The sequence below is a fragment of the Mixophyes fleayi genome, chromosome 10, assembly GCF_038048845.1.
Source record: "Mixophyes fleayi isolate aMixFle1 chromosome 10, aMixFle1.hap1, whole genome shotgun sequence".
In the NCBI taxonomy this organism is placed as follows: domain Eukaryota; kingdom Metazoa; phylum Chordata; class Amphibia; order Anura; family Limnodynastidae; genus Mixophyes; species Mixophyes fleayi.
In genome coordinates, this window is record NC_134411.1 from 2,115,867 (window position 1) to 2,139,759 (window position 23,893).

General features: G+C 42.4%; 1 protein-coding gene across 3 annotated transcripts in view; it reads left to right on the forward strand.

The window, feature by feature from the left end:
* The first annotated feature begins 8,542 nt into the window (after window positions 1-8,542).
* The window catches only part of TUB (TUB bipartite transcription factor), a 117,120-nt gene continuing 101,769 nt past the window's right edge, over window positions 8,543-23,893 (forward strand). For 2 of the 3 annotated variants that reach the window (XM_075187609.1, XM_075187612.1), the window contains exon 1: window positions 8,551-8,855. In XM_075187609.1, coding sequence (XP_075043710.1) covers window positions 8,800-8,855 — 56 coding nt within the window. In that variant the 5' untranslated portion in view covers window positions 8,551-8,799. Of the gene's footprint in view, window positions 8,856-23,893 lie in introns of all 3 variants that reach the window. The other variant, XM_075187613.1, reaches the window with a different exon arrangement.

Genomic DNA, 23,893 nt, shown 5'->3' on the forward strand with positions numbered 1-23,893 from the left:
GGTTTTATTATGGTTGTTTCTTCTATAAGTACTTACACCCGTCGGGGGGGGGGGGGGGGGAGGATTGATGAGTGGATTCTGCTGATGTAGGTGGACTTGATTCTTAATGAATAAGAGCCACAAAATGCCGCAGTAATGGGGTCATTCTCCGCGGGAAGGGCCTTTTTATTTTATTTAAAAAAAATTCTCATTCTTTAACCCTAAATTAATGTTATTTAATGGTTCAGAATAATTTGATCTAGCAGACGCTCTACAACGGCCAGTGTGCAGCATTTAGGGTTATATTGGGGTACAGGCTCTATATGTAATAGGGTTAAAGTAACACAGTTTGGGGATCTCCGCTCTTTGTTTTGTTGCTGATCTGTCCGTTACGTTAGCTGCAGCCCGGTCATATTAATGTTTCACCATTTTACAATGCTCTTCTCCAGCGGCGTCGGCCGTATTGTAAAGGCCGTTGTAGCGCGGTCCGCGCACGGTGCTGCTTGCCCCTGGTATGTTGGTGTGTTTTGGGGTTTTTTGTACATCTCAGTGGTGTCGGACAGGTCCCCAAACTCTGTAAACTCCCTATAAATAGCAGAGGCTAAATCCCACCTAATAATAGAATGTAGGGGGTTTATTTTCAAAGAATCGTTGTTTGTTTTTTAAAATGTGTAATAACATTTTGTAGAGCTTTTCATGTCTATTTAACACGAGTACTCCCACTCCTGAGAGACGCTTAAGCCGTAATGTCCGGTGTTCTGCATTGTCCCATTATAATGGGCCGTTCTAGAACTGAAGTTATTGGACGGTGACTGTGAGACTGACATTAGTGGGTTAACAAATCATTGTGACCTCTGGGTGATGTACTCGGTGTCACAGCCGGGATTGGGTCATTTTGTTCTCAGGTCCTTGGAGAAGGGAAGAATGATGTCCTGCATTATTCACACTGGAACCTTTAGTCAAATGCTTCATACATTTGTCTGTTCTGATTTTCTGTCCTCCAGGGGGCGCTAGCAGGGGTCAGGTATTCCCGGCTTATACATGTTTGTGCAATCAGCACATTGGATCTGTTTAAAGCCTGTTTTTTAGCAATAACTATAGTTGAAATGCTACGTAACTAAATATTTTTATTCCAGTTACTTTCATGTTAAGGGCTCTTACACACAGGCCTTTAATATGAGAATTTAGTGTGAGTTCTTTGAAAGCCTAGGACACCGATAGCCCATAAGTTAATGGACTTGTAACACACACACACACACACACACACACACACACACACACACACACACACACACACACACACACACACACACACCTCTGCTTTGTTTCTCAGCGATGTCTGCTGCGTTACAGAGCGGTAGCGCGCTTCTTCCTAACCAATGAGAGTCCCTATATAGGGACATACATTCATGTGCTTTTAAATTGAGAGCTAATTTACCAAGAGCTCATACATTAGCAAATGTGCAACTGAGAATTCTGCATTTGATGAACAAGTACAATATCAGCAGTTACTGGATCATAGCTGTGTATTGGGGGATTTTTCTCTATATTTTCCTTGAGCACCTGCTGTTAACCTATAAACTGATTGAGCAACTTCCACTTCTGTATTGTGAGAGGCGCCTGTTGGTATCCGCAGCCGGTGGGCAGTGCTGGCTCTATACTGCTCTTTGGAGGCTCCTGGGGCCCCTCCTGGTACGTTAGCTCTCAGTTTAAGATCACATGATTTGTTTGAGGCTTGTTTGGCTCTGAGAGCCGTCTGCAATGTGTCTTTACCTGTATATACTGCAGTATACACACAGGGTTACAGTGATCTCTATAATAACAGAAACCTCACCTGATCTGCCTCCATAATAGGAGCCACAGAGACTAACGACATTCTCCTTCCTTGGCGCCTTCACCTGCGCCAGCACCCGCAGGGACCAATTAGCATCAGGCTCGTTGTTTGTTTACAAGTAATTACCAAATGAAGGAAACAGAACCTGCATGTTTATATTAACTGTGATCTACTTGTAATGAAGCAGTGTCCTATATACAGAGAGCTTCAGTTCCCTCTGGGATTATTCCGTATCTTAGGGGTCGGGATTGGTGCTGGGCGCTATTCCTGGAGGCGAGATGGAACTGAATATGAAGAGGTTTATGAATAATAAACATAAGATTATTGGGTTTAAAATATTTCTACATGTGAGCTGGGTTAGTAATGCCCTCCACCTCCCTCTACTCTTCCGTCTAAACACCCTACTGTGGGAGGGGCCAAACAAAGTGATTGACAGCACTTCCAATATGCTAGTGGGTGTCAGCATTGAGGTATTGGGGTACGGTAGGTAGACTGTTTAGTGGCTATGACCATTATCTAATAACCGGGTTTATATTGTGCATCTGTTTCTTCAAATTTTTAGTTTTATTAACGTTATTTACAAGCTTTTCACAAATATTAAGATGAATGAGAGGTTGGAGAAATTGTTAAAACTTAATCCTGATCGGACATTAATCGTGCCAGAAGAATGACTATCGTTGTAGAATTTGTGTTTCATTACAAAATATTAATGTGAAGGTTTATGATTCATCTCTGTTCCTGCATCGTACTTACAAGGCTGTATATTGAGGTTTGGAGGTCTCTAATCAGCTGTAGACTGGGTAAATGGGTCTGCAGTGAATTCTTTATAAATAAAAGTCAAATTTCATTATATTATAGAATCTGTTGAGGTTTTCTGGGAGCCACGGAAAAGCCTAAAGAGCCAGAGGAATGTTCCACTTGTTTAATAACTTAATTAGGTCACCGTTTGTATCATTGCCTGATGAGCTTCCTGGATCCTTTCTGCAGATACCTCCATCGCTGGGAGTACCATTGTTCTCTTTATTAGTGACGTGGACGTTGCAGCCGATAACAGAATCTCCTTTATTCTAAAGTTATATGAAGCGACCACAATCAGATTGCTGACTCTAATTAGTAAATGGAATTCCTCATCCAATCAGGCTGCTTATTGTCCTATGTGGAAGTGATGGCAACATCTGATTTTAACGTTACAGCTTCCGTCCAATCAGATTCCGTGTGCACTACACCCCTCCCAATCATTGACTGTTCTAATTCTTTGTCCAGTTTCCTCATCGCAGGAACCAACCTCCTCTCCTGCGTACTGTAACTGTCTTTAAAAAGACCCAACTGGCTCAGGTCACAAGTGTTCTGCTTTTCCCTCTTTTCAAATTCCAATACCCTTATATTGATGCGTAGCAAACTGTTGTCAGCATCTGTGTGTGTATTTGTCTATTCACTTACAGTATTGCATTTGCAACTTCAAAATTGTCTTATTAGCTTTGAGAACTCAAGTTATCTACTTCTACGCCCGTGTGTAGGAGTCTCAAAGCTGACGCACATTACAGATATTAGACCTTATAAGCAGGGTCCCAGTAACAAAGTATCTGACAATCGTTAGACATCAAAACACAAATTCTGGACCCCACTCGTTCTCCCCATTTTATGCCCAATTAATGCATTGATTTACCCATCTGAACAGGCGAATCAGCGTATTGACAATTATAAACTACGATTGGTGAAATTTTCTTTATTTTAAGTACAAATTTGCGGCAACCAAACTCCTGGGGCTCCATAGATCTGTATTTGGTGCTTTGCAAAAAATTGATTGTTTTATATTAACGGATTCCCTTGTAGGATTTATTGCTAGTCACGTCTGTGTAGTATACACACGTGGCGGCAGATGTGTAATAGATGTAACTGTCGGAGAGGAGATGACGCTTTAGGCTGGATTAATTAGTGACACAACAAGAAGTTGGTGAGGGGGGAGGGGAGCACTCGGGCCCCCCGGAGCGATCTGTGGGGATGATTCCCGTCAGGCGTACGGCTGTTGCTATGGAAACAGATCTCATGCAGTGAGCTGTGTTGTCTTCTTGACCAGTCAGAGCCACCGTGACCATCTAACAGGCTGCTGAGAAGCTGTCTTTTATTTCCAGCACTTCCACCTCAAACACAGAGACACAAACTTCATTTTACGTTCCATTAGGACATTCCGTACTGCGTACCTGCGATTTGCTGGAGATTAAAGACCCCAGCATGCCTCAGATCTTGAAACATGTTGCAGGAAAACACATGTATGAGTTAACATTTTATATAGCGCCCACATAGGCTGCAGGGATTTAAAATTGGGAAGAAACGGCACAAGACAGGGTATTGGCAAACAGACAAAGTGGTAAGAGGGCGCAGCTTACAATGGTCAAGGGTTCGATAAATGAGGGTAAAACACGACACAAAAAACTTGTCAGAATAAAACCAAATCTATTCTAGGGCTAACGAGCCAGCATTGTGCTGTATTCTTTACCATTCATATCAATGGCCCATTTATTTCAATGGGACTATGCTCTACACAGAGAAGTCCTAATGAAACAACTTGGCCATGAATAGAGCTGCACAGATGCAAATGTTCTCCATTGACGTGGAGTTAAAGTGTGCGGGACTCCATTGCCAACCAATCATATCGGAGTTATCAAGGGAAGCCACTTGTGATTGGCTGAAGGGCTGTTGACACTCGTGGTTGATTGAGTCTCGTGTGGACACTTAGAGGAGCAGTTTCCTTCTTTGGTTTTTATTTCCAGTGTAAAATTATGATGATATTTTTTCCCTTTTGGTTTACAACATATATTTTTCCAAATTGAATACATTGGTGAACGGGAAGTTTTTATTTCAACCAAGTTTTATTTACCAATCCCATCTATGTTTTATTTGCAATTTAGTATAATGGTGCAGGGTCTTACATCCCCCTTTCCTCTCCAGGGGGGAAATTTATAAAGCTTCGGGTTTGAAAAGTGGGGATGTTTCCTATAGCGACCAATCAGATTCTAGCTGTCAGTTTGTAGAATGTACTAAATAAGTGATAACTTTACCTCTAGATATCTCATACTTCCAGGGAGAATGACTTTGCGCCCGGTTACAATGTACCATGGGCATCGGGGCGATGGTGCATCTGTATCTATCCTGAGCTGGAAGTATCGCCCATGCTCTGATGATGGGTCAGGCTCAGCGACTCGCCCAACAGTAAGACCCCCAGGTAATGTGGTGCAGAGTTCTTCTAACACTGCTGGTCAAGGTAACATATACATAAACCCTTAACATATATTTTACTCACACTTTTCCTTAAATTGACTGACGACTAGCATTTCTTACTGACACATTATAGGGCTGTATCAAAATGTGTCCTGAACAGAAAGCACAGACCAGATTTACAGCTAATTAATGGAGGATTATCAGTAATAGGTTCACAACCCAACATAAGATTTACTGAACTCCACTGTTGTATTAATTTACTGATCGTTTGTAACGCTGCTCCTGTTTTTCTATTGGCTGTGTCATGGCACGCTAAGTAATACCATATAAACTAACCAACTGTACCGCAGAGCGTGACGGCTGTGTACTCGGCTACTCCCATGGTGAGAGTACCAACGTTAATGTTGCACAGGTCCTTCTGTCTGTGTCCCAGTAACTCCAGGTCCAAGCGATACGTCTCCTATCACTAATACACTGACAGGTGCCAGGGTCACGATATACAGAGCTACCACCGGGACAATTTTGCCCTTCAACAGTCCCAAGTTTTCAGTATTCACTGAGTGCACCGTGTAATCGCTGTTATTCTACATATATAGTCTCTAGCTGTTGACTCAAGTTGTAGCAGAGCATTCTAAGCATAATAAATGTCTTTATAGCTACGTTTGGTAGGTAGGACAGGAGCCCTGTAATGTGATTATGATGAAGGATTTGTAGAAAGCAAGTTCTACATCGGGGAATAGATTGGTGAGGGAGAGGTAATAACACAGGACGACTGACGAGAGAGTCAAATGAACGTGTAGCCTATAACACACGGGGTATTGCCGTTACGGCTGGTGTCAGAGGGGTAACTTATTAACCCCTTAAGAACCAGAGTGGTTTCAGCCCTTCCCAAACAGCTATTTCAAAGTTTTTTTCATTAGATCCGTTTCACAGTCAATAACTTCAGACTACAAATGGAAATTTCGCATTATTCTTTGGGGACAGACAGATATAAATATACTTTTAACTGGGTATTATGTAGGAAAGGATAAGGTAAACAAAAAGCATTTTTACGATTCCTTCCTCGTTTATTGGCATCAGTCTGGAATAAATAAACCTCATCTTTAACTGTGGGTGGTGTTGTTTTTAACTCCTTTATTTAGCTTGTTTAATGTTTGTTTTCATTAGGGGAAACACTGTTTGTGTGTTTTTATTCTTATAAAGAGAATGTTGATATTTACCATTTTGCCTTCTTTCTTCAGGCTGTTATTAATAATTTAGGATTCTGGACTATCATGGCAACCACAGACACATGACACATGGTGTAGTGAGCAGAGAGGCTTTGGATCGCCCCTCTGAGCTCTGTCTGAGCTGGGACATGCTCCTCCTTCCTGCTCTACCATCACATGACAAGCTGAGAGTTGTGAGCCTGTGTCTGTGTAGTAGACTGATTGCATCTGTGTCTGAAAGCCATTTTTGATTGCCAACCAGAGAGCTTTTGAAAAGGAGATAATGATTTGCAGAACAGCTAAGAAAAATGACCCAGTAAAATCAGATGCAAACTTAAAAGGTAATTAACAGCTCATATGGGGTCTGGGAAATCATTTGTTGGATCTGTTCTGTCTCATTGTCTCCTGCATGTTTTAAATCACAATAATAAGAAAGTGGTTTAACCGTCATTTATAAACTATAATTATATCCTGCCTACATATTACACAGCACTGTAATTTTAGTGTCTATATCTTAAATTGCCACAAGAAGTAAAGTACAAGTTGGCTTTTGTGAAGGAGCTGTGACTAACACTCGCTTAAATAATTGTAAAGGTTTCATGTACTCATAAGACCTGAAATGATATAGACGTAATCACGGGGAAGATATTTTCCTGGACACAGCAGACTTCCTGTTCAGTAATTTCATTGAATTACGCTGTAGCCAACATCTTCCCCCATTTAAATGGCTGATAACACAGAACAATAGCTCTAACTACCATGCACAAGCGATGTTAATACATGTGTAGTACGCCCTGAGATGAGTATGTGAGCGATCCCTTATGGATCTGGGGGATTCGTGTGTCCCAGAAAAACTCTCCTAGTTGGATTGTGAAACTCCAGTCTATTTGTGAGCTTCCCGTGTGAAGGAGAAGTGAGTGCTCACTCAGAGAGATACTCAAGGCTGATTGCACTACAAAATGAGAGAGAGAGTTGACACCAAGAGCAGCATAGGAGAAGTGAGAGTGACAGTCCTGGTACGTGTGAGTGTCAGCTCCTTCGTCAAGTGTGACTTCTACAGAGAACTAATGGGAAAATGTGATTATTGCCATGTGATGTGCTATGCGTGACCCAGGTAAGACTTGGGCTTTCCGTTACACTAAGTGACAAAAAAAAGTTTAAAAATAGATTTAAAGGGGCAGATTCAATTCCTAAAAAAATTGCTGCATAATGTCTCCGGAACGGGCGAGAGACACGACAGTGATTTTTTTTTTTAAATGAAAATCCCATAGAGGTGTGAACAAAAGTGAGCATTACTCTTTACTGTACTCACAGTAGGAAGGCGCAGCTGCAATGTTCCGAGGAATATCGCGGCAGCTTTTTACTAATTGTACCTGACCCAAAATTGATTTCTATTTTTGTATTTTTTTTTAAGTATTTGCCTGTTTTTCCATTGATTTTCTTCTGCTATGGTCATTCTGAGCTAGCGATAACCGAAGGAGGACGCTGGCGGGATGTGAGCCACCGTGATCCTGGTTATATTGGGGAAACTATCACTGGAGAAACCCGGCCAATCTAATTGCCAGCCGGTTGCATGTCCCTGGATTACCCCTTGACACAGGGCAGTAACGAGGCCCAAAGCAGAAGGGGGTGCAGGATACAGAATATTTTAGGTTGGTTTCATTAGAGTTTCGGGCATCATTTTTTCTTTCTTACCCCAGGTGCTAAAATGTCTAGTTCTGGTTCTGCCTTGGCTGGAGAGAGCGTTTCTCTATTGACCAATAGACCACTAGTCTCAGACCATTTGTTTAATTAAGATTTTATATGAAACATATTTAAAAAAAAAACATGAACGTCTATGAAGCGGGTTTAGAAGGCTAAGACATTGGACACGTGCTTTTACTCTCATTAAGGAAACACATGTCAAGCTCCAGTGCATATGTGTCCTTAATGAAGCCATAACATTGGATAATATGAGTTCTCTGTACAGCACTGCGGAATTAGTGGCGCTATATAAATAATAATAATATCTCTGAAGTCTGAGAGTACCAATGTTAGATTCAGCCGGAAGACAGCAGCAGAACACTGACAGTTTCCATAATCAGTAATGCATTAGAAGACATTAAGGTAAACCAGACCCCTCCTAATGACTGACATGCAGAAGGCAGACTATATACAGCCCAGCTACCTGCTCTGTGTAACCCTGTGATTGAAGTGTCAGTCAGGGTTCCATAAGGACCAGGGATCAGCCTATTGGGCCGGGGAGAGTGATGTCAGTATCTGTGGCTACAGAGAGCAGGAGGAGAGCCTGTAGTGTGCTGCACTCACAGCTTTACACAGACACAATCTTTTCTCTTCTCCATCCAATCCTGCGAGAGGCAGAGAGCACCGAGGGTCCTGCAGCAAGGAGGCTGCTAGCTAACACCCCTCTTTCCCCTCTGCAAGTGGTACATTCCTCAGATTGTGAGCCCCAAGTCAATGAGCCTCAGTCAAGCTCTATGTGATTCCATTCACTGGGCTCCAAGAGCCATTGCCTAGTGGCCAGGAGGGAAGGTCCAGAGCCCCCAGCAGCAGCTGAGGATGGAGGGGGTCAGCAGCAACAGGACCATGTGTTACAGCAGGTGGAGTTATGACAGGTACTGTACAATGCATGGCTTGCTGAGCTGTATCCAGCGCTGAAAGGGTTAAGGCGATAGAATCTCATACAGATGTGATACAAAATATCTCTGTGCCTGATTCATGTGTTGTTACATCCCAGTGTGGGTCTATAAGATGTGGTTTAATTGGGATGCAGGAACAGCTGCAGAAATGTATATAATACAGAAATGGATGAATCATTCCTGCGTTCTGTGATGATTCATTTGTAAATAATTGAGATGTAAGAATGCAATATGAGCTGTTAAGCAGATGAGCTGGTGATGTGGACCAGTCGCTACAGAATCATATTTCTACAAACTTTTCCAGTCAATGTCTAAACATAAATCTCATAGCGTCTGAGGTCAGGGATTTAAGTTGTATCTGGGTTGCACGATCCTTGTTGCAATCGGATCTCTGCAGGAAGCTGATATGTCAGAATATAATTCTCTCAGCCTGTGGATGCTGCATGTTTCATGTTATGTGTGATTCCTATAGAGTCGATGGAACAGGTAGATTTCACATTTAACCCTGTTACTGCTGTCTGAATAAACGTGGTGCTCTGCAATGCATTGCAGGCCCTGCAGCAGCTAAAGGGTTAGTGGTTGCCAGCGTGTGCACTGATTTAAAGGGACATTTATTGCTGTCTGAAAGCATGCACATCAGGGTGATTTACAGAAACCCCACCGTGATGTACCTGTCTGAAACTTAAAACGCCTCAGTTAATACGTTTTGTGGCAATTGTTACTGATATTACTTATAACAGATATACTGATCTAAATCAATACAATTTTAATAGACATAACCTATTTTTATGTAGACATAATATACATATTACATTACTGACCTCTCTAGAGATCTGCAGAACATTGCTCTGTTCCATCTACCCCCTGACAGATACATAGTGATATATTCTGCAGATTATTACATTACTGACCTCTCTAGAGATCTGCAGAACATTGCTCTGTTCCATCTACCCCCTGACAGATACATAGTAATATATTCTGCAGATTATTACATTACTGACCTCTCTAGAGACTCGATAGGCTGTATTCTCTGTGATGTCACTGGTTCCTAGTGACTAGATAGGCTGCACTCTCAGTGATGTCACTGGTTCCTAGTGACTGGATAGGCTGCACTCTCAGTGATGTCACTGGCTCCTAGTGACTGATAGGCTGCACTCTCTGTGATGTCACTGGTTCCTAGTGACTGGATAGGCTGCACTCTCAGTGATGTCACTGGTTCCTAGTGAATGGATAGGCTGCATTCTCAGTGATGTCACTGGTTCCTAGTGACTGGATAGGCTGCACTCTCAGTGATGTCACTGGCTCCTAGTGACTGATAGGCTGCATTATCAGTGATGTCACTGGTTCCTAGTGAATAGATATAGACAAACTGAAAATTTAAAGAGCCTCTTTAATTAAACTATTTACTATATGACAAAAATAAGAATGTAAACAGGATAAAATGAATTGTTTTTATTGATCATCAGTCATTATCAGTCAGTATTTGCACCATCTATATAAGGTGTATCTGTCTCTGTTCAGGTCTGCATTGGTTTTCAATTCCACAAACAAGCCCTTTTTCCTCGGCCTATGAATAAACGCCCATTGCGTCTTCAGTCTGTGTGCGTGCAGATCTGCACTGTAGGGGATTGCGGGTGTTTGTAGGAAGAGCAAATTTACGCTACATCAATGGGCGTACGTTCAGCTCTACATCAGACCCACAGTCTGCAGCTCTACGTCTGACCTATAGGGAGAATATAGGAAGAGGTTTTATTTTTATCGGTTATGGTGAGAAATGTTTTTGCTTTTTCTGCAGTGATATTGGGAGGTTTGTCTTTTTAATGTTCTGGTAACTCTGGTCCTGTCCTCTCGCATTTATCAGAGACCCCCCCCCCCCCCACCCCTGTGCTTAGTAGAAGTACACCGATCAGCCAGGAGATTAAAACCGCCTGTCGAATATTGTGTAGGTCCCATCGTGCCACCAAAACAGCTCTGACCCGTTGAGGCATGGACTCCGTGAGACCTCTGAAGGGGTCCTGTGGTATCTGGCACCAAGACGTCAGCAGCAGATCCTTTATATCCTGTAAGTTGTGAGGTGGGGCCTCCATGGATCGGACTTGTTTTTCCAGCACAGATGCTCGATCGGACTGAGATCTGGGGAATTTAGAGGCCAAGTCAACACCTTGACCTCTTTGTCACGTTCCTCAAACCATTCCTGAACAATGTTTGCAGCGTGGCCGGGAGCATTATCCTGTCCAGTCGTTGAACCATCATAATTTGGCCATTGTCAAAGTTGCTCAGATCCTTACGTTGCCCATTTTCCTGCTTCCAACACATCAACTTCAATAACTGACTGTTCAATTGCTGCCTAATATAGCTCACCCCTTGCCTGGTGCCCTTGTAACCAGATAATCAGTGTTATTCCCTTCACTTGTCAGTGGCTATAATGTTGTGGCTGATCAGTGTATATTCTGAGTACATCTAGACTGGTTACTTGTAGATTGACATTGAGGCGCACCAAGTGGCTGCTCTGTGTAACGTTGCACCCAGAGGACTGAATCTGTTATCCCTGCCAGTGTAATATGTTGCTGAGTCTCCGTTACCATGGGTATCTTATAAATACTCACTAGTGTGTGGCAACAAAACTCTGAGGACCCTGGAATGCCAAAATAATTACCTCTCCAGAGCCGGAGAGGCCGTTCCCCGCTCGAGCTGGATTACAGTGCGGATCAATAAGTGTCTCAGCCTCGTACAGGTTAGGAGAGAGCAGAGCTTGGCAGGTCTCCGGGAGACCTGATGTCCATCCTGTTGCTAAGGGTTCGTCTTGCGCTGTCCCCGGGGAGCTATAGATTAATCCTGCACTGGGGCTCTGAAAGTGCACAAATAATACTCCTAGTTTTACTGCTTCTTTATTGAGTTCTTAAAAATACAATTGGTCGGGGGAGAGTTTCTATGAGAAACGGTGCTGACTGCCATTGTCATATAAGGTGCAGGGTCCAGGTAATATTGTCCTGCAAATAGAGAATCAAAGGATTTATACTTTTACAGGCAGATTCTGTAGGTGCTAATTAGCTCTAGAGATACAAATTGAATTTGCAGGAATACATGATCTGCAAACTTAAGTGTAGATTTATCTACAAAGGAAAAGGGGAGATGTTGCTCATAGCAGCCAATCAGATTCTAGCTATCACTGTTCTAGAATGTAGTAGTTAAATGAGAGCTGAAATCTGATTGGTTGCTATGGGCAACCCCTCCACTCTTTTTAGAAAGTTTGGTAAAGCTACCCCTTAAATTGTTCTAGGGAAATAAGATGGTAACCTAGCAACAGCTTTTGGATGAAAGGCAACCTTCTGAAAGATCTGCTGACAGTGGCGCGCTACCTAGCGGCAGTCCTGTGTGGGCGCCAGTAGCCTCGCCACGCCCCCTCACGTCCTGTCCGAATATTTCAGAGGACGCGCCATGCCCAAGGATTGCAAAACACCCCGTATAGAAGATATTAGTAAATATGTTAAAGGGAGAAAAAAAAGTTATTTTGTAACAGGTTATAGAAAGAAGATCTGATATGTATGACCTTTATGCCATACAATGTATCTCCTCCTCTACAACATACTGCGTCTCCTTAATTTCTTTTCTCCGTTTTTGTTCTCTCTTTATGTAATTGAGAGAGATCTCTCACGTGTTTTTATTGCAGCAATTTAGGTAGAAATCCTGCTACATTTTTAAAACAATGAATTTCATGCTTCTCCAAGAGAACAGACACTAAGTAATAAACTTAAAGGGATCGATAACTCAAAGAATGGAAGTGTATAATATGACATTGTCTTTATCTGCCACAACTGGGAAAATCTGAAATTTGGCTGAATTTCAGAGATTTGCCATTTCCAATTCAGCTAATAAATGACATCGATTGGAGAATTGGACAATCCCGTCCTTACAAAGCGGAGGTGACGAGCGCAAGCCTATCCCTGGACCGCAGCTGCGTTACCATCATTATCTATGGTCCCGGTTACTAGTACAGTAAATATATAATGAGACTAAACCAACAGCTCCTATGCACAGTGCACTGTATAAAACAAAACGACAACATATTGTCAGTCCAGGAACTAAACAGGTGAACGACTGTTTTGGAAAGTACTTTATTCAGTTCAGCTTCAGGAGATACAAGATTTATGCCTTAAATGAAGCAACACATTGTCCATAAAGGTGATTAAGATCCTAAATAGAAGGAATAATTGTCGGTGTCTTCAACAGTGATCTATTCCGACAATATGAGAAACATTCATAGTAGTTTTTGTTTTCCCTTTTAAGATAATATAATACCCCTGTGGTGTCAATGATATCATGGCCAATTTAGCTACCCGGCCCAACGAAACCAGAGCTAAGAGCAGATAACTCTACTATTATCTAATGTAAATACAAAGGCTCCGCAGAGATAGAGAAGAATTATCCTGAAAGAGGCTCATTATCCCATTTTGGGGCGATCGGGCTACACAGACCCGCTATTAAAATGGGTTTATTGTAAAGTTTCTTCTCTGTAAGATTAGATATGAAGGAAATCAGGACTAACTCCTGAGCTCTGATTATTGATTGATTATTAACTTCCCTTGTGTGTAGTCTGTAACCAGGAGATACAAACAGAAAGTATTGCTCTCTACCTTAGAGGTCTAATGGAAGAATTAATGAGCTCATTAGCATATTGGCAGCACAGTGGCGTAGTGGTTAGCACTTCTGCCTCACAACACTGGGGTCATGAGTTCGATTCCCGACATGGCCTTATCTGTGTGGAGTTTGTATGTTCTCCCTGTGTTTGCGTGGGTTTCCTCCGGGTGCTCCGGTTTCCTCCCACACTCCAAAAACTTACTGGTAGGTTAATTGACTGCTATCAAAAATGACCCTAGCCTATCCCTGCCTGTCTGTCTATGTCTGTGTGTGAGTGTGTGTCTATATTGGGGAATTTAGACTGTAAGCTCCAATGGGTTAGGGACTGATGTGACTGAGTTCTCTGTACAGTGCTGCGAAATTAGTGGCGCTATATAAATCAGTGATCATGATATTGCATTAAATTAGAGTAAGTGAAAAACCTTAAAGGTTGCTATGCAAGTTACAGATAGAGGGTCCAGGATGTGCTTCATCCCTTGGAATTCCTAGTTGGGGTCTCCTATTAGCCGGGGTATGGGTGGAAACCCATTTTGGGAGGAGGAAAAGCGTAAAGACGAGGGTAACAACATGTCCCTTTCGTCTACGTTTGAGCTATGAACTTCTGCAACTGGGCTTAAACCTTTGATGCAAATAAGCCGATAGAGGATGCTCTGGTGAAGAGGTCCATCATTTGTGCCCACCAATTCATTTGTTTCTCCTGGTACATAAGTTTATGTTAAAGAGCAGATGTTGGAAAAAATCCATTCCCAGATTTGTAATACCCGAAGACATTCTATGCAGGATCACGTGTCGTTCATATGGTTCTTATAGGCTACTCAAATCCTGTTGCCTAATTGTAGAAGAACAACCTGTAACAAACTCAATGGGATGAAGTCTTGAAAGTCTGAGAAAATCACTCCAAGCCCTAGCAAATTTATGTTTTGTCCCCTCTCTTCGTGAGACAAATCTCTCCTTTTGGCCCTGTCTGGGACACTGGCCCCAAAAACAAGTAACATCTGTTGTGAGAACGAGGCTTTTTTTAGTGGAGACCAAAGGTTTGGAAGGGGTGTATTTGCTAAGTAATAAGGGATAACTCTTTCTCTTCACTCGGCCAAGGAGAGATACTTTCTTGTCCCACGGTCTGTGAAGTCTGAGCTCCTTCTCCAGCCACACGATTGAGAGGGACGCGTAGAGTCAGTAGTGTTTTTGATCTGCTTTGCTGAAGTTTCATTTTGGTAATGGAAGAGAGTGAGTCAGAGTGGTTTTATTCAAAAGGAATCCCAGAAATTCAATAACTTCACAAGGTAAAAAGATTGATTCCTTTATATTTATTGTAAGAATCTCCGCAATAGATGGAGAGCTGAAGTGACTTGAAAATTGATAATGAACATGTCTAGATATGAGAGCCACATCTGAAAGATATAAGAAACCGATGTCCTCGTGACCCCTGAGTGTGTGTGTGTGTGTGTGTGTGTGGAGTGTTGGAGAAGTCTCTCCTCTTAAAATCTTCATCGGATCCTGGGGAAATGCGTGTGGTACTTGGCGATGTTCAGGCATCAACGTCAGTCTTCAGATCTATCTTGGGGTAGAATGTGTTTTATTAGGTATATAAGATCTGAAATATCTTCCATGCAAAACCTTTTTTTTTTCTTTTTATAGGAGGCGTGTTGGAGGCCCTTATATTTAAGATAGGTCAGAATGTCTGTTGGAACCATCTGCGTTTGGAATGTAGAGTAGATGACTTAATCATCCTCATCTATTTATATAGCGCCACTAATTCCGCAGCGCTGAACAGAGAACTCATTCACATCAGTACCTGCCCCATTCGAGCTTACAGTCTAAATTTCCTAATACACACAGACAGATGCACAGACTAGGATCAATTTGATAGCAGACAATTAACCTACCAGTATGTTTTTGGAGTGTGGTAGGAAACCGGAGCACCCAGAGGAAACACGGGGAGAACATACAAACTCCTCACAGATAAGGTCACGGTCGGGAATTGAACTTTTGACTCCAGTGCTGTGAGGCAGAAGGGCTAACCACTGAGCCACCGTGCTACCCTTTGACTTATCTATGATAGATCTCCACCTTGACTCTTCGTGAGTCCTCGTTTCCACTTTTGGAGGATAAACTTTCATAGGAAGTCTTTTGAGAGACCGAGGCCTGACTTGACTGTTTGCACTTGCTTGTGTGATGTACAGTCATAGCCAAAAGTTTTGAGAATGACACAAGTATTGGTTTTCACACAGTTTGCTGCTTCAGTGTTTTTAGACTTTTTTGTCAGATGTTGCTATGTTATACTGAAGTAAAATTACAAGCATTTCATAAGTGTCAAAGGCTTTTATTGACAATTACATTAAGTTTATGCAAAGAGTCAATATTTGCAGTGTTGACCCTTCTTTTTGAAGACCTCTGCAGTGCACCCTGGCAGCTGTCAGTCAACTTCTGGGCCACACACTGACTGATGGCCGCCCAGTCTTCCATAATCAATGCTTGGAGTGTGTCAGAATTTGTGGGGTTTTGTTTGTCCACCTGTCTCTTGAGGATTGACCACAAGTTCTCAATGGGATTAAGGTCTGGGGAGTTTCCTGGCCATGGACCCAACATGTTGATGTTTTGAACCCTGAGCTACTTAGTTATCCCTTTTGCCTTAGGGCAAGGTGCTCCATCATGCTGGAAAAGGCATTGTTCACCACCAAACTGTTCTTGGATGGTTGGGAGAAGTTGCTCTTGGAGGATGTTTTGGTACCATTCTTTATTCATGGCTGTGTTCTTAGGCAGAATTGTGAGTGAGCCCACGTGCTTGGCTGAGAAGCAACCCCACACATGAATGGTCTCAGGATGCTTTACTGTTGGCATGACACAGGACTGATGGTAGTGCTCACCTTTCTTTCTCCGGACAAGCATTATTCCAGATGCCCCAAACAATCTGAAAGGGGATTCATCAGAGAAAATGACTTTACCCCAGTCCTCAGCAGTTCAATCCCTGCACCTTTTGCAGAATATCAGTCTGTCCCTGATGTTTTTCCTGGAGAGAAGTGGCTTCTTTGCTGGCCTTCTTGACACCAGGCCATCCTCCAAAATTCTCCACCTCACTGTACGTGCAGATGCACTCACACCTGCCTGCTGCCATTCCTGAGCAAGCTCTGCACTGGTGGTCCCCCGACCTCGCATCTGAAGGAATTTTAGGAGACAGTCATGGCGCTTGCTGGACGTTCTTGGGCGCCCTGAAGCCTTCTTCACAACTACTGAGTTCTTGATCCGATAAATGGTTGATTTAGGTGCAATCTTACTAGCAGCAATATCCTTGCCTGTGAAGCCCTGTTTGTGAAAAGCAATGATGACTACACATGTTTCCTTGCAGATAACCATGTTTAACAGGAAAACAATTATTTCAAGCACCACCCTTCTTTTAAAGCTTCCAGTCTGTTATTCAAATTCAGTCAGCATGACAGAGTGATCTCCAGCCTTGTCCTTGTCATCACTCACCTGTGTTAACGAGAGAATCACTGACCTGATGTCAGCTGGTCCTTTTGTTTTTGGACTAAAGTTCATTATCATGGCAAAGAGGAACTTTGAAATTAATTGCAATTAATCTGATCAGTGTTCATGACATTCTGGAGTATATGCAAATTGCCATCATATAAACTGAGGCAGCAAACTTTGTAAAAAATAATATTTGTGTCATTCTCAAAACTTTTGGCCATGACTGTATTTGTACCGCAAACATGTTTGGAGCCTTCGAACTGGTGAAATTTGATCGAATTTCAAAACGATTCAGAATTATCGTTATCTTTGCAAATTATTGTTAATCTTTGAAATGCTAAGAAATATTCAGGAAAAGTTCCCATATCATGAAAGTACCGAAGGCAGAAGTACAAGTGGGACTCATTTAGGTAGATACTATTGGCAAAAACCTTTTATCAGGGCACTTGTGCTGTTATATATAATAGGTATCAGCAGCGTTGGTGGTAGCTGTTAAACCACAAGAAGCTTTTAGACTTAACCAATTTGTTGTTTTTATTTCAGAACTTGTTGTAAAAGATGATATATACATATATACAGTTGTTCATATATATATTTTGAGTCTCTGTTCACTCTATATATCTATATATAAGTAAGGGAACACAAAAATGATGCAGCTCCAGTTTTGATGTCTTTTACAGTTCAACTGTCACTGGAAGAACCTGCTGAGAGCCGAACTTCCTGTCTGTGCATGCTCAGTAGAGTGTTTCAGATGGCTGGAGGCTGCCCCACTTCCTGTCTGTGCATGCTCAGTAGAGTGTTTCAGATGGCTGGAGGCTGCCCTACTTCCTGTCTTCACTAGACTACAGGGGACACCACTACCAAGATGGGAGATAGAGCGTAGCGCTCCATATTAACAGATATGAGGCTTGTTGTTGTGGGATTTGCAGGATCGTGCTGACTTTTGTTGAATCTGACAAACAGCGGGTCATATATGATGACCCTATGTATCACAAAATTTGCTCTAGTAAAGAGCCGCTGAGCCACTACAGGTGAAGGTCACAGATTAAAGGGTAGGCTCGAAATTTAGACAACTTTAATTGATCAATTTCAATCTGTTCCCTTGCAGAGTTTACGGAATACATTGTTTTAGTTTCCTGCTGTCAGTCTGTCTCTGTGCCGTACAATATAACACAGATCAGCTCTATGCTGAGGGCACAAATATAACCACAGAGCAGGCTTGAGTTGTATTCAAGGGTAACACAAACAAACAGCTCTGTCTGGAGGATTAAGCAGCCTTGGTGATAAAGGCAGAAGGATGCAGTTAGTAAATGTTACAGATGGGCACTAAAAGCCAATAAGGTAAAGTTATCTGAAGGTGGACAACCCCTTTTAAACTCTCACAACATGAAGCTTAAAATAGAGAAAACTGAAAAACCAAGATTACATGGAAACGAGAGAAAATCCCTCCAGATTCATCCAATCTACTCCTCCTAGATTTATTCTGGATTCTCCTTAAATGTCTGGTGGTTTATGATGGCCGGGGGCTGTTTATATATGTGCAGATTGGAAGAGATTCTCTGACAATGATGGATAATTGTCAGAACGGAGACGACTGATCACATCTATCACACCACACGTGCGTTCATCACTGCGCCTGTCACTTATTTATGGGCTTATTCGATTACCTTCCCCTGTCAGCAATTTCTTGACAAATATTTGGAAGAATGAATAACAAGATTGTTGTCAGAATAAGACAGAACTGAGTCACCGCACTGAGTAATTTCATCTTCCTAAATATAGCAAACGGCTGTGATAAATAGTAACGCAGTCGGCTGCATCGAGCTGGGTCTGACGCTCAGGATACAATTGTCCTGATGACCTGGCCTGCAGGTCGGTCATTCATTCGCACAGCCATACATGTCATTTATAAAGTGGCAACACTGTTATAGTCCTGTTTATTGTGTGTCTGGATATCGGTTTTTGCCCCGTTAAGTATCGTGTGTCGTGGCAACGATGACAGATGACTTTTTGGTGCAATTTAATACGCATCCGATAGGAGGTCGTCCCAGCCATGACTGTTTTCTAAAGAAGACTCCTTGTTCTGACCCAGAGTCTTTACTGTGTCCATCCATGACCTAAGGGGGCTCATCCTCCGTTGTCGTCTGTAATAAACAGCGCAGGGAAGAGCAGCGATGCTGCGGGGAGGGATCCGAAGATCCCTCTTATTCGATACTCTCCCCATGGGATTGAATGGCTGGTGAATGGCCATTGGGGTCAAGCTCCGAAAAGCTAAGATTTTTGGAGCTTTATAAAATTGCCCAGACCGTAGTCCCCATCGAGTATTGGGAAGACTGCAGTTTAATGCAGTAGTTTGTTTAAAGCTTTTCTTAAATTAACATTTACCTTACAAACGCCTCAACCATGAGAAAGAGGCAGTTTCTGCTTCATAAATAACCCTAACCTCCAGCTGAAGTCTACATCTCGCCTGTTCCCAGCAGCCTCCTCAGAGCCTGAGTAAAGAGAGGATTCAGGTTCAGATCCCCCCTACCTGTCAGCACAGATAGATCCAGTGTAACTTACATTTGACAACTTTTCAGACCTGTGTGTCGTACTGACGCGCCCACTGCAGGGCGAGGAGATGGAATTCCCGCCATCACGCCACCTTTGACGGAATGTGACGTATCGCGTCATCGCGATGGGCTTGCTCACCTCTTCTCTGTTCTTGGTCCAGGTTCAGGGAGATCATCAGACTCTCTCAGGAGTCCTGGAGGTCACCGGCTATTTCGGAAATCTCCTGCACATTCCGGGAGAGTCAGCGAGCACGGTGACTTAGGTCTGACAGTGTCTGGGGTATTAGCTGTCTGAGATCGAGGTGACACTAAAGGTCTGATTCATTAAGCAACGAAAAACATATAAATTGCTTTTTTGCCAAAACGTACATAATTCAGGTATACGCACGTCCATTTTCAACAAGGAGCGGATCTGAAGAAACTTGTGCAATACAGGTCTAGGCTCTGCTCTAATATACAATACACTGCAGGATACGGTCAAAGCATATGTGGAATATAAAGTCCTGGCAGAATGCACAGGGAAAAAAAAAATATTTAATGTAACCTGTTAATAATATAGTCAATGAAAAAACATAAAATACATTTATTAGGATGTTATTAATGTCTACTGTACATAATGTGTATCGGATGTTACTGCGTGCGCTGGAGCTTGGCACACCCTCACTGTACACTGTGCATACGCCCAATATCCTCCCTGTTTTACTGATGTAATCCCAGGCTGTAATAAGGGTACTTTGCTCTCGAAGATGAATTTGACGTTGCTGTGTTCATTAGCGTATAGTTCACTTCTGGGCGTGCGCAGAGCATTTTTACAGAAACTATGGCACAAATCGGTATTTATATTTCTTAATGAATCAGACCCTCAGTCAAATAGATAAAATAGAATAAACTGTAAAAACAAATCTACCTTCGTTTCTAGGCCCTATAATTATTTTGCTTAAAGGCAAAGGATACAATATTTTTTTAGCAGATCCACCAGCTGTCAGTGAACTACTTATATTATATTCTTCTAGTTTATTCTTGTCCCCCAAAAAGGACAAACTCTGCCTAATTCTGAACAAGACAGAACTGATTCATCTCAGCTTCTGATAAAATAATCTAATCCCAGCCACGAAGCAGCGTCCTGGTTTTAGTAAACAATTTATTATAAAACTATAGCATCAAATTCTATAGTGTCCGTGATCTGCAGATCAATGTGTTGTGGATCAATATGTGCAATGAAGAAATGAAAGTAACACTGTCTAAGGTGAGTTATACAATCAGGATATCTATATTTATTACTATATTAGTACTAAGGACTTTCTGTTTCTGTCCGAGGTTCTATCCGAAATGCAATGTGATCTTATCACGGGCGCCGTCTAGAGATTCATCTCAATACAGCGTTCGTTTATTTACTGATTATTTCCACTAAGACGTGAGATGTATTATTGTTGTGTAGTGTGAGGATCTCCTATCGCTCAGCGCTTCAATGTAATCTTTTCACTTCAGGCAAATAATCCATAGATTTAAAATGGGAGAGGCGGCTAATTCTGGGCAGGCGAGGTCCATTTAGTATAGATGTGTTGTCAGTCGCACTCAGTTTTCCCTGTAGTGGGGGTCAGTGGTGTCAGATTGGGAGGTGTCCACCCCCCCCCCCCCCCCCCCCCCCAAATAGAAACAAAAATATACAGAGTCTGAATCATTAAGGAGTGTAACTGGTGATTTTTTGCGCATAATGATCACAATTACAGTGCGCATGATCAGTAGCCGACCATACGATATTTTTTTTATGTTTTATCATTAATGACTATATTATTAACAGGTGACATTAATTGAAACGCTTTGTCTCTCCCTGCGTTCTCTTCGGACTTTATATTCCACATATGATGTATCCTGCAGTGTATTATCTGTTAGAGCAGAGCAGACCTAGACCCGTATTCATAATCATCATCATCACCATTTATTTATATAGCGCCACTAATTGCGCAGCGCTGTACAGAGAACTCACATCAGTCCCTGCCCCATTTGGAGCTTACAGTCTAAATTCCCTAATATACACACACACAGACTAGGGTCAATTTGTTAGCAGCCAATTAACCTAACAGTATGTTTTTGGAGTGTGGGAGGAAACAGGAGCACCCGGAGGAAACCCACGCAAACACAGGGAGAACATACAAACTCCACACAGATAAGGCCGTGGTCGGGAATTGAACTCATTACTCCAGTGCTGTGAGGCAGAAGTGCTAACCACTGAGGCATCAGACGTATCTTCACATCCGCTCCTTGTTGAATACAGACGTGCGTATACCTGTTCGTTTTGCGTGCTTTAATTAATCAGGCCCACAGTCTCAAGAGCTAAACAAGTGACACTTTATATATCTAATAATATGGGAGATAACTCACTTATACAATGTTTAACCATAAAGTCCCAAATCAATCACACTGATTATATAAACTAAAATAGCACATGATGGCAGCCGTGCATATAGTGTCCATATATCCAAATATATACATGATGATTCAACCCGGTTTCTTTTGTAGCCGTGTCCTTATAGTTCTTAAATAAATGTTGCACTTGAAATCTCTTCTCTTGTCCTTCTTGGGGAACAGATCTCTGTTTTCTCCTCCAGGATGGTGGACGTAAGAGACGTAACTCTGGAGTTAATAAGATACAAATCACACTTTATTAATCTAACAAACGACACTAACAGCTTTGCAAGTATTAGATCATACTGATTAGTATATAGTGCACAGAACAGTCCTCCAGGTCTGCGTTCACAGAGTCAGTGCGTGCACTCTGTGGTTTACGTTCCAGTTTGGAATGCGCAGTACAAGTGGGCGCAATCCTGACGCGTTCCTGAGATAAAGGAGATAATGAGAGACAGGTGAAGGGTTTAGTAATGTCCTGAGCGAGGAAGGGTCATACTCCAGCATTGTTTAGAAGGAGCAGGTGACACGACAGCGTGAGGAACTGGATGTGTGGGGTGGAGCTGAGGACGTCACTAAGGCAGTAGACACGGTGGACTGGTGTTATCTAACCTCTCTGAGCCAGGATCTGCCTCAGTGAGACTTTTATTTACAAATAGCGGGGATAAGAGATCTCTTCATAAATAGGGTCCTATATTACCTCTGTAACTAGACGAGAGTGACGTCTTTACAATAGATACCGGTAGAGACATGTAGAGATGAAGTGGAAGCGCACATACTGTGATTACAAATCAATCCCATAGATTGTAAGCTGGTGGGCAAGACCTTTTCACCTCTTTGTATGTCTTACACAGTTTGTTTATTATTGTGTTTGTCCCCAAATGTAAAGCGCTACGGAATTTGCTGGCGCTATATGAATAAATGATGATGAATTAAAACAGAAAAAGAAACTTTTTTTTTAACATTGATTGCAGGACACAGACATTTACCCTGACAGCGATTTAAGTTATAGGACAGGTCCTCCCGATACCGTAGATCATACGCCGGCTAACATCCACCCCCCGGCGTTCTAAGCTGCAGCCTGAGAAAGAGACCTTGTAGAGACAACGCTCTTGTAGTATAATGAGCCTCACTGGCGTTCTCATTGGTTCCTACATGATAAAGATGCCCTGGGTGCAGTAACATCCAGATCCTATCTCACACAGCGCCCCCAAGTGATGGGGCATGTGATAAACATATGCTTGGATATCAGACATCCAGTAACCGCTTTGTGTAAGTGACGGATGCTCTTTAAATCTGATCGTGAGCTCATCAGGTTGTTACCTGGACATATGTTATGCACTGATGAATCACAACATGGAAACAAATGCTAAATACAGCTTATTTTTATGTTTTTCTATAAAGCAAATTGATTGCGGCCGGCGAGAGAGCCTGGGGCATATTTAACAAATCACTGTAGTGCACTATTGTGAACTTACCGTGGAATTAAAGTCCCGATGTGCCCTCCGCAAATTTATTAAAGGTGCATCGCAGCAGATATCATGGATATCATGGATATCTGCTGCTTTGCACTCCTGATCGTTTTTGAGAGCAGTCACCATTCAACAGAATGGTGACTGCTCCTGGCCACAATCTAACAAGTCCCGAAAAAAATTTTTTTTCGGGAACTTGTCTTGATAATGTACCAGCTGAAGCTGGCGTACAATATCAGAATTGAAGAAATCCACTGCTGTCAGCTCTGCTCCGAAGAGCAGAGCTGGACAGCGCATGTGTGGAGGGATCACATGATCCCTCCCTGTCACTCAGCGCGCTCAGAGTGGGGACTTTGTGCGCACGTGCACTGCACATGCGCAATTGAAGGAAGAAGAGGAACGAAGAGGAGATCCCGAGACAGCGCATCCGAAGAGAGGGGTAAGTGTGATTTTTTTTCTATCACAGAAACAGCAGTTT